Source organism: Cuculus canorus, chromosome 17 (assembly GCF_017976375.1).
Source record: "Cuculus canorus isolate bCucCan1 chromosome 17, bCucCan1.pri, whole genome shotgun sequence".
NCBI classification, from domain to species: domain Eukaryota; kingdom Metazoa; phylum Chordata; class Aves; order Cuculiformes; family Cuculidae; genus Cuculus; species Cuculus canorus.
In genome coordinates, this window is record NC_071417.1 from 10,011,244 (window position 1) to 10,026,635 (window position 15,392).

The 15,392-nt window shown below is 43.8% G+C and overlaps 1 protein-coding gene across 1 annotated transcript in view; it reads left to right on the forward strand.

Moving 5' to 3' along the window:
* The window catches only part of PPTC7 (protein phosphatase targeting COQ7), a 23,109-nt gene continuing 7,717 nt past the window's right edge, over positions 1-15,392 (forward strand). Inside the window, exons 1-3 of the mRNA XM_054082869.1 lie at positions 1-445; positions 10,394-10,573; positions 13,338-13,536. Coding sequence (XP_053938844.1) covers positions 244-445; positions 10,394-10,573; positions 13,338-13,536 — 581 coding nt within the window. The 5' untranslated portion in view covers positions 1-243. The remainder of the gene's footprint in view (positions 446-10,393; positions 10,574-13,337; positions 13,537-15,392) is intronic.

A 15,392-nucleotide genomic window follows, 5' to 3' on the forward strand; every position in this document is an offset into this window, starting at 1 on the left:
GGGAAGATGGCGGCGGCGGCGACGGGCGGCGCGGCGCGGGGGCGGCCCCGGCGGCTCTGACCGCAGCGCAGCGGGCTCGGAGCGCGCCCGGTTCCCCTGGGCGGGGGCGCAGGCAAAGCCCTCCCCGCGGCGGGGGCGCGGCGCGAGGGGGCCAGGCTGGCGCGGTGCGGCGGGCGCTGGCAGGCGGCGAGGCGGCTGCGGCGGTGGCTGCCCGCGGTGCTGGCGCTGGGCTGCTCCCACGCCATGTTCTCGGTGCTCTCCTACGGCAGGCTGGTGGCCAGGGCGGTGCTGGGCGGCCTCTCCCAGACGGATTCCCGCGACTACAGCCTGGTGACGGCCAGCTGCGGCTTCGGCAAGGATTTCCGCAAGGGCATCCTCAAGAAAGGCATGTGCTACGGGGATGACGCCTGCTTCGTGGCCCGGCACCGGACGGCAGACGTGCTGGGTAAGAGCCGGCCTCTCTCTCCCCCCCCGCCTCTGTCCTCCCTCTCTCTGTCTTCATACTGTCTCTTCTCTCCTGTCCTCCCTCTCTCTCTCTCCTCTTCTGCCCTCCCTCTCTCTCTCTTCCCTCTGTCCTCCGTCTCTCTCTCTCTTCCCTCTCTCTCTTCCCTCTGTTCTCCCTCTCTCTCTCTTCCCTCTCTCTCTTCCCTCTGTTCTCCCTCTCTCTCTCTTCACTCTCTCTCCCCTCCTGCCCTCCCTCCCTCTCTCTCCCCTCCTGCCCTCCCTCCCTCTCTCTCCCCTCCTGCCCTCCCTCCCTCTTTCTCCCCTCCTGCCCTCCCTCCCTCTCTCTCTCCCCTCTGTCCTCCCTCTCTCTCTCCCCTCTGTCCTCCCTCTCTCTCTCCCCTCTGTCCTCCCTCTCTCTCTCCCCTCTGTCCTCCCTCTCTCTTTCTCCCCTCTGTCCTCCCTCTCTCTTTCTCCCCTCTGTCCTCCCTCTCTCTTTCTCCCCTCTGTCCTCCCTCTCTCTTTCTCCCCTCTGTCCTCCCTCTCTCTCTCCCCTCTGTCCTCCGTCCCTCTCTCTCCCCTCTGTCCTCCCTCTCTCTTTCTCCCCTCTGTCCTCCCTCCCTTCCCCCTGTCCCCCCCCTCAGTCCCCCCTTTCTCTCTCTTCTTCTTTACCGACAAAGGAACCAGTTTTGATACAAGAAGTTGTTACTGTTACAAAAAGTGGAATATTTTTTACTTAAGCTAAAGTAAAGTTTCATCGAAGTGATTGTAACTTTCAAAGTAACTTAGACAGGACGTCCCTCTGAGAACATTTTATCTTTAGACAGTTCTTTTTTTCCCAGACGCTGTTCATTTCTCCAAGATGCTAACACCTCGTGTTCAGTATGATCTGTGCTGAACAGAGGTGTCTTCTTCTGTAATCACCTCTATTTGGAGTTTTCTTCCTATCTCAGGTGCGAGGTCAGGCAGAGCTGGAGCCAAAGCTCCAAATTAGCAAGTGGTTTGATTGTTGCAAAGTTTCATAACATTAAATTTAGACCTTGGAAAGTAATAGAACGTCCGTGAGGTTTCTGGGGAACTTTATATACATGCATGTGAGTGGGAAATAGATTCTGCCCCCAGCTCCTGTCTTGCTGCACATGGAATCGCTCCCTCGTGGTGCCCAGGCCTGGTAAAGGCTCCTTGTTTTATAAAACTCCAAAAAGAGCCTTAGAGAGTTTTATTTGCTGGTGTTTTCGGTATCAGTTTCACCTGCAAACGTCACCCTCAGTTCTTATTTTTTGCTTTCCCAGAGAAGCTTTGCAGCCCTCTGCGCTCACCTTGCCTGTGGGATGGGGTGCTGGGTGTTGAGGTTTCTCCTGTGGGTGCCCCTGAGGCCCCATGGCTCCAAAAGTGTGTTTTTTCCCTTGCGTTTCCCTTTCTGTGAGCCCTTAAAACCCCGTCTGCACGCCTTGCGTTTCCGCAGAGAGGATCATGGAAGCAAACACTTCCCTGTTTTAGTGCCTGCCGTGTCCTTGTCCAGGGAGAGGCAAAGTGACATTGAGACAGGCTTCAAATGTCAAACTTCAGCTTCACTGTTTGTCCTGTCCCGATTGCGCTCCCGGGCTTGGATTCGCGTCTAAAATGAATCTTAAGGATTCAGATTTTAAAAGTAGTGAATAATTATAGATAATCAGCGGAACCTTCACTTTGTGAGTAGCTTTGCTTTTGGCAGCGCTTGACCTTTCTCCTCTGTAGTCAAGGTGGAATTTGGCTGACACTCTGCAAAAGTTTGTTTCCGAGCAACCGGCAGAAGTAAATTTTCCCAGAACTTTGACTTAAAAAAAAAAACCCAACACCTTCCTCCCCCTGCCCGTGTTTTGGGGGGGTATTTTTTTCATTTAACACTGTTAGGATTGCACTACAGCGTCTCATGATGTGACGATGCTTGGTGAATCTTCACCCTTTGGTGCTGTCATTGTCGTTGGTTGACATTTAATATAGCTGAGACCTTTTTTTCTCTAATTTGGTGGTAGGTAACAGCATTGCTGATCCTTCTCAAAGGAGCACTTACTCCAAGGATGATTTTACTGCTTTTAATGTGTGAAAACAGGTCAAAGCATTTTAGGTAATTTGCAACTTTTCTGTTGAGCCTGTTCCAGAGAAACTTTTCTGTTAGAATTAGCTGTTGGACAACTTTGCTTTAACATGTGACCCAGGCTGGCTGCCTTTAAAGTTCACACCAGGCCAACACTGATAAATAGCTGAGCGATCGGTATTTGCCCCTAAGAGAAACGCGGTCTACTTATAGGTGGACTCTTTGCGTGAGGAAGCCGTTAGATTTAGAGCCATTTAATGATGTTTGGGGGGTTTTGGCCTTATTTGGTAATTACTGTATGTGAGCCTACAGCTTGTCCTGTCTTCCTGCTGGAATCAACAGAGAATGGCATGTCTAAGTTGGTCTTTGCATTAATTTTCATGGCAACTTGAAAACAGACAGAGTTGTAACTCCACTTAAGGATCAAACAGCAAAGAAAGCTTCAGACTGGGATGTCTTCAGTACCCAGAAGAAAGTAATTTAAATAGAAAAGCTGTTGTGGGTTTTTTCCTCCCAGTAAAGCTATTTCATGTTAGCCTTTTATTGCTTTTCTAATGTATGAAGCAAAAAAACCTTGAGATCACTGTACATTCTGCAAACAGTAACACTCTGGGTGTTGATATAGTCTAATTTGATGCTTTTCTGTAGTTCCTGAGTTTACAGGCATAGTAGTTTTCTCCTTGTTCGTGCTGCTACGATTGTCTCTTTGCTCTCCCATTCTCAGACAGCTCTTCTATACTGCTGCAAAAAGTTTCAGCACCAATGTTTTCCTGCCCTCCATTCCTCGCAGTCATCACAAATCAGACGTTCTGTACCTATTTTTCAAATACCCTCATAAATTTTGTGCGAACTCAATATCTGCTGAGCTCTGCACCCCAACAAAACTGAAAGCTGAACTATTGCTTTTTAAGCTTCATTTTTCAGTATTAGTTTAATAGAGGCTGAAGTTGTTTTAGCCATGGACACACGCTATCAAGGCTTTTAGAGAACAGTGAATTTCAAGAGTGTCGCTTGGAGTTAGTCTGCCCTAGTTGTCATCATCAACAAAGCCGTGCCGGATGATCAATTTAAAATCTCTCCATGCCAGTCTTGTCTAGAATCAATAAATGGGAAACAAGCCTGTATGGGATGGGGCTGGGTGTGGTGTAAAAGTGAACGAGCTACTCCCAGCAGTTTGGCACAAGCGCTTGGGGATTCATTTTCTTAAGTCAAACAAAAGTTGAGGAGGCAGTGTGTTTACAGCTGATAGAACAATGCTAAACACTTCTTTTGTTCTATGTATACTGTGTAGTCTGAGGGCTGAAAACCTAACAGTATCTTCTAATTCATGTTTCATCCTTTCATAGTAAGATCAACAGAAGGCCTGCAAAGATTCATGATTTCAAGTCCTCCGATAGCTCTTAAAGGCTTGGTGAGGCTTCTTACTAGTGTGCTTGAATCCCTGGAGGTTTTATCTCTTATTTTTACCTTTTTCTGGCACATACCTGTTAAATTTGCATGTTTTTTTTCCCATTCTGAGCACAAGGAGAAAAAAGAAACTCAAAAGTGTTTCTTTTGGGGTTGCCTTGAGAAAAGGAAAAGGCCTTACTACTAACAGTCTCTGGAGCTTTATGATTCAGGCTCATATTTCCTTTTTGCTGCTGTTGTACCATATTGTATCTTTTTATGTGCTCGCTGTCAGTATCCTGATTTGCCAGATCCTCAGACATCTTGAGACCTGCCAGGCACTGTGTACTTCTCCACATCTGCAGGCGTGCAAAACCAAAACTCTTCAGAAACAGACACCTCTGCCTTTTCCTGATTAGCAGGCGAGTAGAATTTGTGCTGCATAGGGAACAAACCACAGATTTTTAAAAGGAACTTATTCGCTTGATACGAACATTTCACTTTGCTAACAAAACTAATCATTGAAACTCGTTTATAAGTTTTGTGGTGTCTCGTGCTGATGATTTTTTCTGTTGTTGTGATCTGCCTTTTCTTGCTCATTCCTGCCTTATCACGCTCCTGATGTCTTTGCTAGCTTTTTTATGGATTTTCCAAGCCGTTGTGTGACTCATTATTGAAACATTGCAGCAACCGATGTGCATCCCGTGACAGCATCTCTTGTACAACGTCTGTGCTGGGTAGAAGTTTGGGTGTAGCCAATGTGAGTTAACGAGTCTTCCAAACTATTTCTGTCCCCCAGCAGTCGTAGGAAAAGAACTGTCTGGCAGCAGAGTGCTGTTTGTCCACTGCAAAGTTAAAATCTAGCAACTGCTGTAGCTGCTGCAAAACTTGATTTTAGTTTTTTTTAGGGGGGTGGATGGGGATTGTTGTAGGGCAGCTGCTCTAAACTGAAAGGAGTTGTAATTTGTTTGAAAATGAAGTTTATCAGCAGCCCATGTAGGAGGTATGAAAACCTCTAGAGTGGCAAAGCCTCTGGAATACTGTTAGTCACAATGTCATCAAGAAAAGTCAATTACAGAAGGTAAAAGGATTTGTAGGTGAAATGTCAGGGTAGTTCTGGCAAATACAGAGGAAGAGATTCTTCCTTTAACACCTCAAGGTCATAAAAGACTGTCAGGTGGTTTATTTGGTATCACACCTATTAGAGATTGCTGTCTTATCACAACTTACCACGCTGAAGGAGGCAAGTCACCTGCTTGCTTCGCAGTGGCCTTTCACCTACTGTACTGGGAGAACTGGGAACATCTTAGAGGGAGCAGGCAGTGATTTGAAAAAGATTGTGTATGTGACTTAGTCTGTAAGAGGCCAGATGAACTTTTCTTCTTAACACTGGAGCAGAAATACTGTAATTTGTAGAAAATTTGCAGATTATTGAGAAACATCTCCTTTAACAATTGTGCTGAAATTCTTGTCGGTACAGTTGATTCCAATGTCAGCAGAGATATTCTTACGTAGTATTCAATGTAACCTCTTAGAAATATGGTAGCTCTTTTTCTGAGAACGAAACTAAAACAAATGTGGTAGCTCTTTTTCTGAGAATGAAACCAAAACTTGGTTCCTGGAAAGGCATTGCACGCAACATGTTCTGATCAGAATTTGCAATTAAAGACTTATTTTTTTACTGTTGATATGTGTTGATAGCAGACGATTTCCCATTCATGTGCAGATCTGAGCTTGATCAGAAAGCAGGTTCTGTCAGAAATCATAGAAGGAAACGGGCAAAGCTGAACACAGTGCAGTAGGTGAGGCATTACTCATACCTATATTGCAGAAATCTGTCAGTGCTTTGGTTCGTCTGTGCTATCAGTACTGGGGCCTGAGATTGTTCAGGCCTTAAGCATTACCCTCTTGGCTTGGCCGATGTCTGCCTGTGGTACCCGTCCCTTGGCAGCATTCGAGTGCCAACGCCGGTAGCAGCTCAGCTGTGAAAGTAAGTTCCATGGTTGCACAACACCTTGCGAGATTAAACAGTTATAGCTCTGCAGGGAAACTTTTACAAAAGGTTCAGAAAGAAATAATAGTTCAGTGTTCTTCTGTAGCTCCCAAATCCCCCGAGTGATTTCTTGGGCTTAAATAAAATAGATAAGAGATCTGACTGTCAAAAACCTGTTTCAGGAACCACAGTGTACTATAGCAGGGGAAGTAGATGTATGGAACTGCTGCTTTTCCCTGGAAGTAGGTGCACAATTTAATGTTTTCAGTGCCTTACTTCTCCTTCAGTCTGTTCTTCAGCATCATCTCCTACTTTGCTTCTTGCAAAGGTAGTTTAAGGTCTTCTGGAGCTTGTAAAGTGCACATTGTGAGCAAGTAACTTTTTCTCTTGTAGCTAGTTGTCAGTCACACACCAGCTGCCGTCAGGGTTTTGTATTTAACCAGGTTATTTCTTTGTCAAAACCTTAGCGGGGAGTAGGCAGTGTTCAGCTCTAACATCGTGATCCACTCAGGCTGCCAGGGAAGCTGCTGGGATGGGAGAGTTAGTGCTGCCTTTGAATGTGTGACTTGCTTTGGGATGGAGACCCTGTCTAGATGTGTGCTTTATCTCATCACTGATAAAGCAATAACCCTTATCAGTTTTTGTCAGTTCTGATGTTGACAAATATTAGTTGCTGTATTTCAAACTTGTGTAGTGCAGCAGAAAGGCTAAAATGGTAGTAAGGTGCTTTCTTCTGTATTTGATGCGATATAAATTCAGTCACGGGTGTACCCTTTCCCCATTCTTGTATCAGGGATTCATTGCTAATTCAGGTGAGGATCTCAAGAAATTTGAAGCTCAGTAGGGTGCGTGGAGTGTCTTCCAGAGTTAATTGTGGCTGTATGCAGAAGCAATTCCCGCTGGCGCATTTGTGCCTGTCTGGTTCCTCTGCGTGCGGTTATTATTCTTAGCTGATGCAATGTTCGAGAAGATCCATCTTCCGAGTGATTTTCAGGACCAGGTGGTACTTCTGGACTCTGACCACGGGCAGGTTAGTTTGCCAGCTAGCCAGAACTTCCACTCACACCACTATTTATATTAAACAGGGGTTGATCAGTGCCCTGGGTTTGTTCTGAACTTTAAGCCTGCTTGGTTTATATTTGCTCTGAACTAGATAGAACATCTGGATACAACTTAGAAGTGTGTGGTGAAAAGCCCTTGGCACTGGCTAGCTGTTCCCTGGGCTTCTGCAGTTAAAATTGTGTTTAACACCTTAGGCGTTGGCAGTCAAAACGACTTCATGTTTGCATTTCAACTGGTGTTTTATCCCCAATAAATATTAATGAGTTTCAGTGCCAGTATCTACACTTGCTCGGCAGCATCTGTCACTTGTGCTTTGTTGTGAAACTTCGTTTCGGCTCCCTCTGAGAGATCTTGATGCACGGAGTCTTTAAGAAGTTAGAAAGAGCCAGATTTTGGACTGACACATGCAGGGAGTATTTAATCTGGCAGTAGTATTTGTGTATTTTCCAGCAGAAGGCAATGAAGTGGAGTGTTAACTCTCAACTCTTCTGAAAGGTCTCCATAACATACTTAAATACTTCGGAAGTGTTTCTTCTTTGGAAATAATTTATTGTGAAACGTTCGATTGCTTTATTTACATTGTTGTTCATCCAGCCACGGGCGTTTCAGTGTGTCACGTGGACGTTCGTGTCACTTCTGCACAGGCCTGAATGGGAAACAGCCAAAGAAAAAGTCTTACTCTAAAATTTTCCAATTTACTGAATAGCTTAGAAAAAAAACAAGGATTGTGCTCAGTTCCATTTCAGTAATCCTTCTCAGCCATGGGTTTTGTCTTGTCTGGTGATTCTATTTTATAAGATGGGTATTTGAAGTCAAATGGTGGATACTGGAGGGCGATATTTTATGGTGAAACATTAAAACAGTAGGTATTTTGAATGTTTTCAATATCTTTTTTGTCTTAGATGAAAACAAAGATAATGGAAGTGAATCAAACCTAGCATTGCTAATAGCAGTACCTTTGAATTTTCCTTTTGGTGTGGTAGAAGGAAAAACATGCTATTATATTAAAAAAAAATCCATTTTTATGAGTTGAGGTTTTAATTCTTGCCACTTCTGGAGTTCGAAATAGCTCACAAAGAGTTTTGCTCCTTGTTTGCTATGTATCAAATATCACAAGTTTTCTTAAACTTTATTCTCATTTCTATTTCATCCGTGTCAATAATGTTTGTTCGATTAGTTTTCAAATCATATAATAATTTTCCCATAAAACTGTTTAGTTTATGTTGAGAATGTAGAATGTAGAGGTACTGGTTGTACTTTAAAACCATGCTGAAGGTGGGACAGGATGGCTAAAGAAATGAGGGAACGTAAAAATGTTGTTTTAAGGCAAAACCAATCAAGGTGGATGTTTTCTCCATGGTACGAGGCTGCTTTGCCGGTGTTCTGCCGCCGGGCTCAGTGGCAGCAGTAACTCCTGGCTCTGTGCCGGAGGAGGAGGAAGCATTTGACTGCTGTGGCGCTGCTCACGAGCCATACTTTGAGAGCCAACAAGGTCATTTAGCTTAAATTCAAGATACAGTTTAAAAAGAAAGAGAGGGAAAAAAACACAAACTTTTGCAAAAAAAAAAACAACCATGTTGTTCATCTTGGGCAAGGAGGGGAAATCATTGCCAGGGGTGGTACATGAGTTAGTAAGCTGAGGAAGGATCCTGGAGGTGTCGCAGTGGAAGCAAACACCGGGGCCTGCTTGTGAATGAAGCCAGTGCCAGCTCCAGAGGAGGAGTGCACAACTGGGTGATTCTTGAGCAGGCATTGTGTTCTTTTAGGTGTGGTACCAAGCTCAGAGGACCTCCACGTGGACAGCCCCAAGGGTGATTACTTTGGATGCACTGGCAGAATGTGCTTAAAGCTGTTTATGGCTTGCAAAAAGCAGGCAGAAAGGCGGAGAGACAAAGCCATTTCATGGCTTAAGATAGAGTATGAAATGTGCTACTGTGATTACAGAGTCAGATTTTGTGCCTGAAGAAAGAAGTGAGCAAAGAAAATAAGGCAGCGTGCTCTTATTTTTGCTTTAAAGATTGAGATGGGTTTTGATAATGAATCATATCAGGTGCTTGCTGTGGTGTCTTGTGCTCAGTACTGAGGCTGTGGTGTTTCTCTTCAAGCATTTCCCAAGAAGACCAGTGCAAAAATGGTTACTGATCACTTGAGGGAACTGGTAAGTTCTGATGGGTTTGTTTTGTAGCCACCTTAGGAGCCAAAAGCTTTGGAGAGCAGTTGTCAGACATCATCTTTTCATTGCATTAACCCTGTGAGACGATGCTGTATGGAGCTCACAAAAGTGCATCTGGATTGTGTTCATACTAAAGGGAAAAATACATTCATCTGGCAACTTCATGTAAAACAGGCGTCGTCAGCTGAACCGCAGCTTGGTGTCTGTTCCAAGTTGTAGAACTTTTTCTTGGTGACCTCTTACTCTAGCCTTGTCTGTGTGGCAGCAGAACACAAAGGGTTAATCCAGCATTAACCTGAAGTTGTGGGACTTCTGAAGAGAGGATTAGTTCGTTCTTGAAGGAACCAGAAATGGCATTTCCGAGAATGTCAGGGCTTGCTTTTGAACCAGTTTCTTCCCAGGGTCTGGTCCCAAGAGAATACAGGGATCTGCTTTCCTCTGGCGTTCTTTGGAGAAGGCAAACAGACAAAGCAGGTGTCTGAAAGGTTGTGCACTATTTTTGGGAGAAATCTGATTAATGCTGATAGGCTGTTCAGAATCTGGCTATAACCTCCTGTCAGATTAGAGTTCATGCCAAGGTCAGCTCTAAACCTTCGGTCTCGGTTTCAGATGGTATCCGGTGTGAAGGGCATTTGTAGATGAGGCAAACTTTGGTTTACCTTCTCAGTCAAATTCTGTCTTCGTTAGTGGTGGCATTTTTCCCTGAGGCTGTTCTTCGGCTTAATCTGAGCTCTGAAATTGGTCCTCGTGCCTTTATCCTGAAGATATTTTAGCTTTATTATGTTACGGAGACCTGTGCTTAGAATGGTCGGGCCCTTACATGCTGAGGATCAAAAGGATTTGAGGAAAAATTTCCAAATAGAAGTGCTTTTGTCTCATAAACAAAACCTTCCAACAGTGTTTGACTCTTATCATTAAAGCCAGTTGAGGAAGTTCAAAATAATGAAGGTTAATGTGATTGAATCCCCTGATTAGTTAGTTGTTCTCTAGTGAAGTCAGCCTCCTTTGAAAGTTCTCAGCATTGGATTTTTACCTTTTCTTCAGCAATTCAAGTGATTATTTAGAGATTTGCCTAGGAGCTGATGTCAGAATTTACCTTAAAAATACTCTGAAATTTTTTTTCTTAGTAAAAAATGTTTTTCAAGCGCGTGCTACGTCCAGTTTTTCATTACTGAATTGTCATAAGTGATGTAAAAAATGAAAGACCTTGTTTTGGAAACCATTTCTGCTCATGTAACACTCGTTTTCTGTTTTCTTCTAGGGGTAGCAGATGGTGTAGGTGGCTGGAGAGACTATGGGGTTGACCCTTCTCAGTTCTCAGGGACTCTAATGCGAACATGTGAACGTTTAGTAAAAGAAGGACGGTTTGTACCAAGTAATCCTGTCGGGATTCTCACCGCAGGTTATTGTGAGCTGCTGCAGAACAAAGTACCTTTGCTTGGTAAGAGAGCAAGAATGTTTACATTAGATCTGTGATGTGTTTTACCTAGACGTGTGCGTGGTCAAGGTTGCTTAAACCTCTTGTCAGCTTCTACAACAAATTTGAAGGCAGTTACCTTCTCTTAATTAACCAAAATTAAATGTCTTTTAATTAACCAAAAGGTGTAGGAATGTGGTTGTCTTGGTAGCATCCTTAATTTCTCTTTGTTTAAAAATTATCTTGATTCATTCAATAACGCACGGAGTGAATGTGTGTGTATACACATAGCAGTTGATCCTTTATTTTATGTCCACACACACACACATATATATATATAAAATAAAGGGCAAACTGCTGTTGTGTGTGAAGGGTGGTGAGTTACCAGTGCTCGCAGAGAGTGTGCCAAACAAGCTTAGGAGCCGAGTACGCTATGGCATCTGTGCTCGCTGCTACGGGTGTATAAATAACTGTTCTCTGCTCAAAACTCTTAATGGTTGTGGCTTTTTGCTTAAGCTATGCAAGCAAAAATATTTTCTGACGATAATTGGATGCAGTTCTGCTCATTCCTTGCCTTACTGATCCTGCAGCCTTTTATGACCAATGAATTTTAAACCCAGCTGGTTGACCGAAGTAGTTTGTCCTACAAACACTGGCACCCTCTTGTATTTTTATAATCCTTTGGGGGAAATTCGTTACAGATTTTTTTTTTTTTTTAAAGTAAACTAAACGCTTGGCATATTCTGGGTCAAATGACTTTAGACAGGGCATCCAGCTGCCTTGGGAGTGAATGGTGAGCAGATAGAGAGGTGACATTTGGCCTCAACTGACAACCTTGAAAAGAGAACGCTGTTCTAAAGGGCATGTGACCTCTTATGCACCAAGAAAGCGTTGCCCTGCATGGTAGGCATGCTTCTCACCTGACCTTAAATGTCTCTGCCAGGGGAGTGCTGTGTAAGCTATATTTAACTGTGTCTGCTGAGCTTGGGAACAGATGCTCTCGCATTATATGCCTAAAGAATAGGTTCAAACCTCAGAAGTGACCTTAAGAATCACTAAAATAGTAATTACATTAGGATTTTGTGTCTGGTAGTGCTTATTTGTGCAAAGCAGACGTAGCTGTGAGTGGTCCGCAAAGTGGGCCACTGGTGAGAGCTCTCGCAGCGGCTTTGTAGACGGAGGGAGCCCTGCTTGGCTTGACCTTTCGAATTCTGAAAAGCAGCGTATGCTGAGTCACAAGATCTGCATTCCACGCATGGCCTCCTGGTTACACCCTGCTAATGGAGTTAGAATTTGAAACTAATGATCCTTAGCGTTTCTCCTTTGTATTTTTAGAAGGAGAAATAAACCCCTGGAATTACCGTGGCAATGAGCATTTAGAGTTTATTTAAAATAAACTGAAGGGAGAAGACTTCACGAAGGAGGATTCATTAGGCAATAACTTTTCGCTGCTATTGTGCTTTAAGTCTTAGTTCATCAGAATTGAATTTAGCAACTATAGAAAAAGAAAACTTGGAATGTGAGGAAGCTGTGCCGTTTATTTAAATACTGTTCTTGTAGAACAACCTTGGACGCTGTTACATACACAACCTGAATTTTTCCTTGGGCACTGCTACCACTCAGTAAGAGGGAGGAAGGCCCTGAGTATTCACTAGGGAACAAATCAAGTGCAAGTTGATTGCAGGGAACTCCCTGTGTTAGAAAGGGAAACATCTGGAATAGGTGCTGCTGGAGCCAGCTGGACCGGAGCACTAGCAAGCCTGATTGTGAGTTTAGCTCTCTGCAAGCTTGTGGTCAGTCCAACACGAAGCAGTGCCTGGAATCTTCTGCTGGAAGAACATCAGGATAGAAACCAGTCGGGGTTTAGGTTACAGGCAGAAGTCAAGAAGCGCTTTAGTGGAATTTCGCCCTCTTCAGGAGGGGTGTTTCTTCTGGTGGCTGCGCTGTCCTCTTTGCAGAAATGAGGTGATTGCTGCTTGCTGCAGGGCTCACTGTGGATGGGTGTCTCTGCAGTACAGTTATTTCTGTGGCTTGCACTCAAGCACAGTTGGTGGCTGCTTCCCAGTGAATGAATCAAGAATGCCTCCATGCCCTCAAGCGTGGCTGGGATAGTTCTGAGTGTGGCTGACGAGTAGATAGGTTTCTGTCCTGTCTTGCTTTAATATGGAGTAGTATTTGTCTCTGAAACATGTTTTCATTAAAGTTGTATCCTGAAGAGGAGACGGGGATTATTATTTTTTTAAAAACCTGAAGCTAGCTCTGCAGAGCTGTGCTCTGAGGAAGAGCATTTAATGACCTGACAAGATTAATAAGTAAAACTTAATTGCAAAAGGTTCTTTACTTGGCATGGTTTATTTACAGCTGATGAGTGAAACTGTGTGGAGAGCACCTAGTATTGTATGGATGCTGCTAGAATTCCATTAGGTCAATGATTTCGGAATTTCAGTATTTTATGTGACTTCTGTAAATCCAGTCCTATAGCAGAATGTGCTGACATACATCGGGGTGGAAAACTGTAAATAAAGTGGAACAAAAGAGGCATTTGTCAGCATAATGTGTTTACCAAAATCAAAGCAGGACAAGTAAGTTCTATACAAAAAATCATAGTTTGTGTTGCAAAGATTTCTGGAGTTTTGCTGTCTTTAGTGTAAATTGATTTTGGCATTATTGTGCATTTCTCCCAATTTATAAGCTTTGATAAATATTTGAATAGTTGGGCTGTGAATCAACTCAGTGGAGAATAAGCAGTTTCTATAAGTTAACGCCAGTGCCTGCATTCTGTTTGCAGGGAGCAGCACAGCTTGTATAGTAGTTCTGGACAGAACAAGTCATCGTTTACACACAGCCAACTTGGGAGATTCTGGATTTTTGGTAGTCAGAGGAGGAGAAGTAGTACATCGGTCTGACGAGCAGCAGCATTACTTCAACACTCCGTTCCAGCTGTCCATAGCTCCACCAGAGGCAGAAGGAGTTGTCTTAAGTGACAGGTAAGATGGGAGAGGACCTGAAATACTTCATCTGTGTATGTGACCAGTTCCCAGAGGCCGCAGCTCCGCTGCTGCAATGCTTTGTAGCGAGGTGTAGCGCTGGGATTTAAGGCTGGATCCAACCAAAGGGTCCTATACCAGCTCTCTGTCTAGGTAATGTGAACATTTCTCACCTTGTGCTTAACAAACTATTCACACTGTCGCACAGTCTGAATTTATTGAGCTGCTGATCATTTGTGGTGGCATTCCTAAATCCTGCGGTGTGCTCTGGGCATGATCTGATCCATGGGAAGGCACTGCTCGGGACAGTCACTCTAGTAAGACTGTGACTGCTGTCTCAACCCCACGAGAGGCTTGTCTGATCGGTGGCTTTTATTCCCAGTCCCGTCTGTACTCCCCGAGCCTGGTTTGGAGTACGCTAATTTAGATATCTTGGCAGTGAGGGAGTAAGGACTTGAAGAATAGAGGAGAGGGACATGTGACTGTAACTTGTGTTTCCAAATAGCTGTGTTTCCCACAGCATATTGTATTTGAGCAAAACGAGCAAAAAAACCATTTGGCAGAACACCAAGCTGGGAAATGAGAGTATTAGGAAAGGACAATCTGTTCACAGAAATTGGTTGTTTCAGAGGCAGCCTTGTACTTGTGTCTTCCCCTAAGAATGTCAGGCCGATGCATCCTCTGACTTTGGGAATTCTTACCAGCAATATAAAATCGAATGGAAAAAAACAGCTTTCAAATAAGTATTAAAGTACAGCTCTGAAATAATGCTTGTGCAGTCATTAAAGTGATGTCCCTCTTCGGAATGCAGGAGGCCGATCAGGGGATCTTCAGTAACCACAGTGTACAGGGAATGCAATGGGAATCTTAAGATTTTGATACAAGGTTTGGACTGAAGGATCTTGAGGGTCTTTTCCAACTTAAATGATGGTGTGATTCCCCGGAGTATCAAGGCTGGTGCAGGCAGGGTTAGGACTTCAATACCAAAACAGGTCTTTTTGAAAGTATTGGTTAAGATGTTGAGACTCCTGACCATTTTTTAATGTGGCTTCATTCTTTCATCAAAAGACCGCAAAGAGGAATCCAGGCCAGAACTCAGAAATCAGAACCCTTAGATAATCTAACCTCTTTATTAGACTAAGATGAAATGATTGTTTGAAATTCCAGAGTTGCAAAAAACTTAATTTTTCTGAGATTCTGTCATCCACGGGAAGACAAAAAAAACACAAAGCAGAAGGATAATTGATAATGTCCAGTGGAAGTCAGGATAGCAAAGTAATCTGAGTCATCACGTAATAAAGAAAGCACAAGATAAATTAAGCTCCCACACTTCAATTCTGAATCATGATTATAGCTTTCTGGCCTTTTTCTGCACTGTTCCTGACGTTAATTAGTGCTCATGCAGTGCTTCTCCAGTACCCTTTTTTTATGTTATTTGTTGTTCCAATGAGATGTTACATTTGGCTATAAATGGGAGCAGGCAGGCAATCTTAACTCTCTTCACCTCCCTGAAGCTACAAATCAGTTGAGCAAAGCAGCTGTTCCGCCGTTTGGCATAGCCAGCCGGCTTGGGGGGCACTGCTTTCTCCCTTTTAAAGACCCTGGGGGAATCTTTAAAACTGAAGGGTTTCTCAAGGTTCTGCTTATGAAAATCGGGCTTTGCAGCAGTGTTAGTGGCCAAGACAAATACTGTCTCCTCCTGGTGTTGTGTAATGCTTGAGACATAAGTAGACCAACTGGCTATTGTCTCGTGGTAGTGATTTCAAGCAATGTTTCATCTTCCGTTGCATTAGAAAGTGACTCTGAACCCGTAAGCGCTTTGGCTGTTCCTGTTATGAATTGTCCTTTCAAGTACA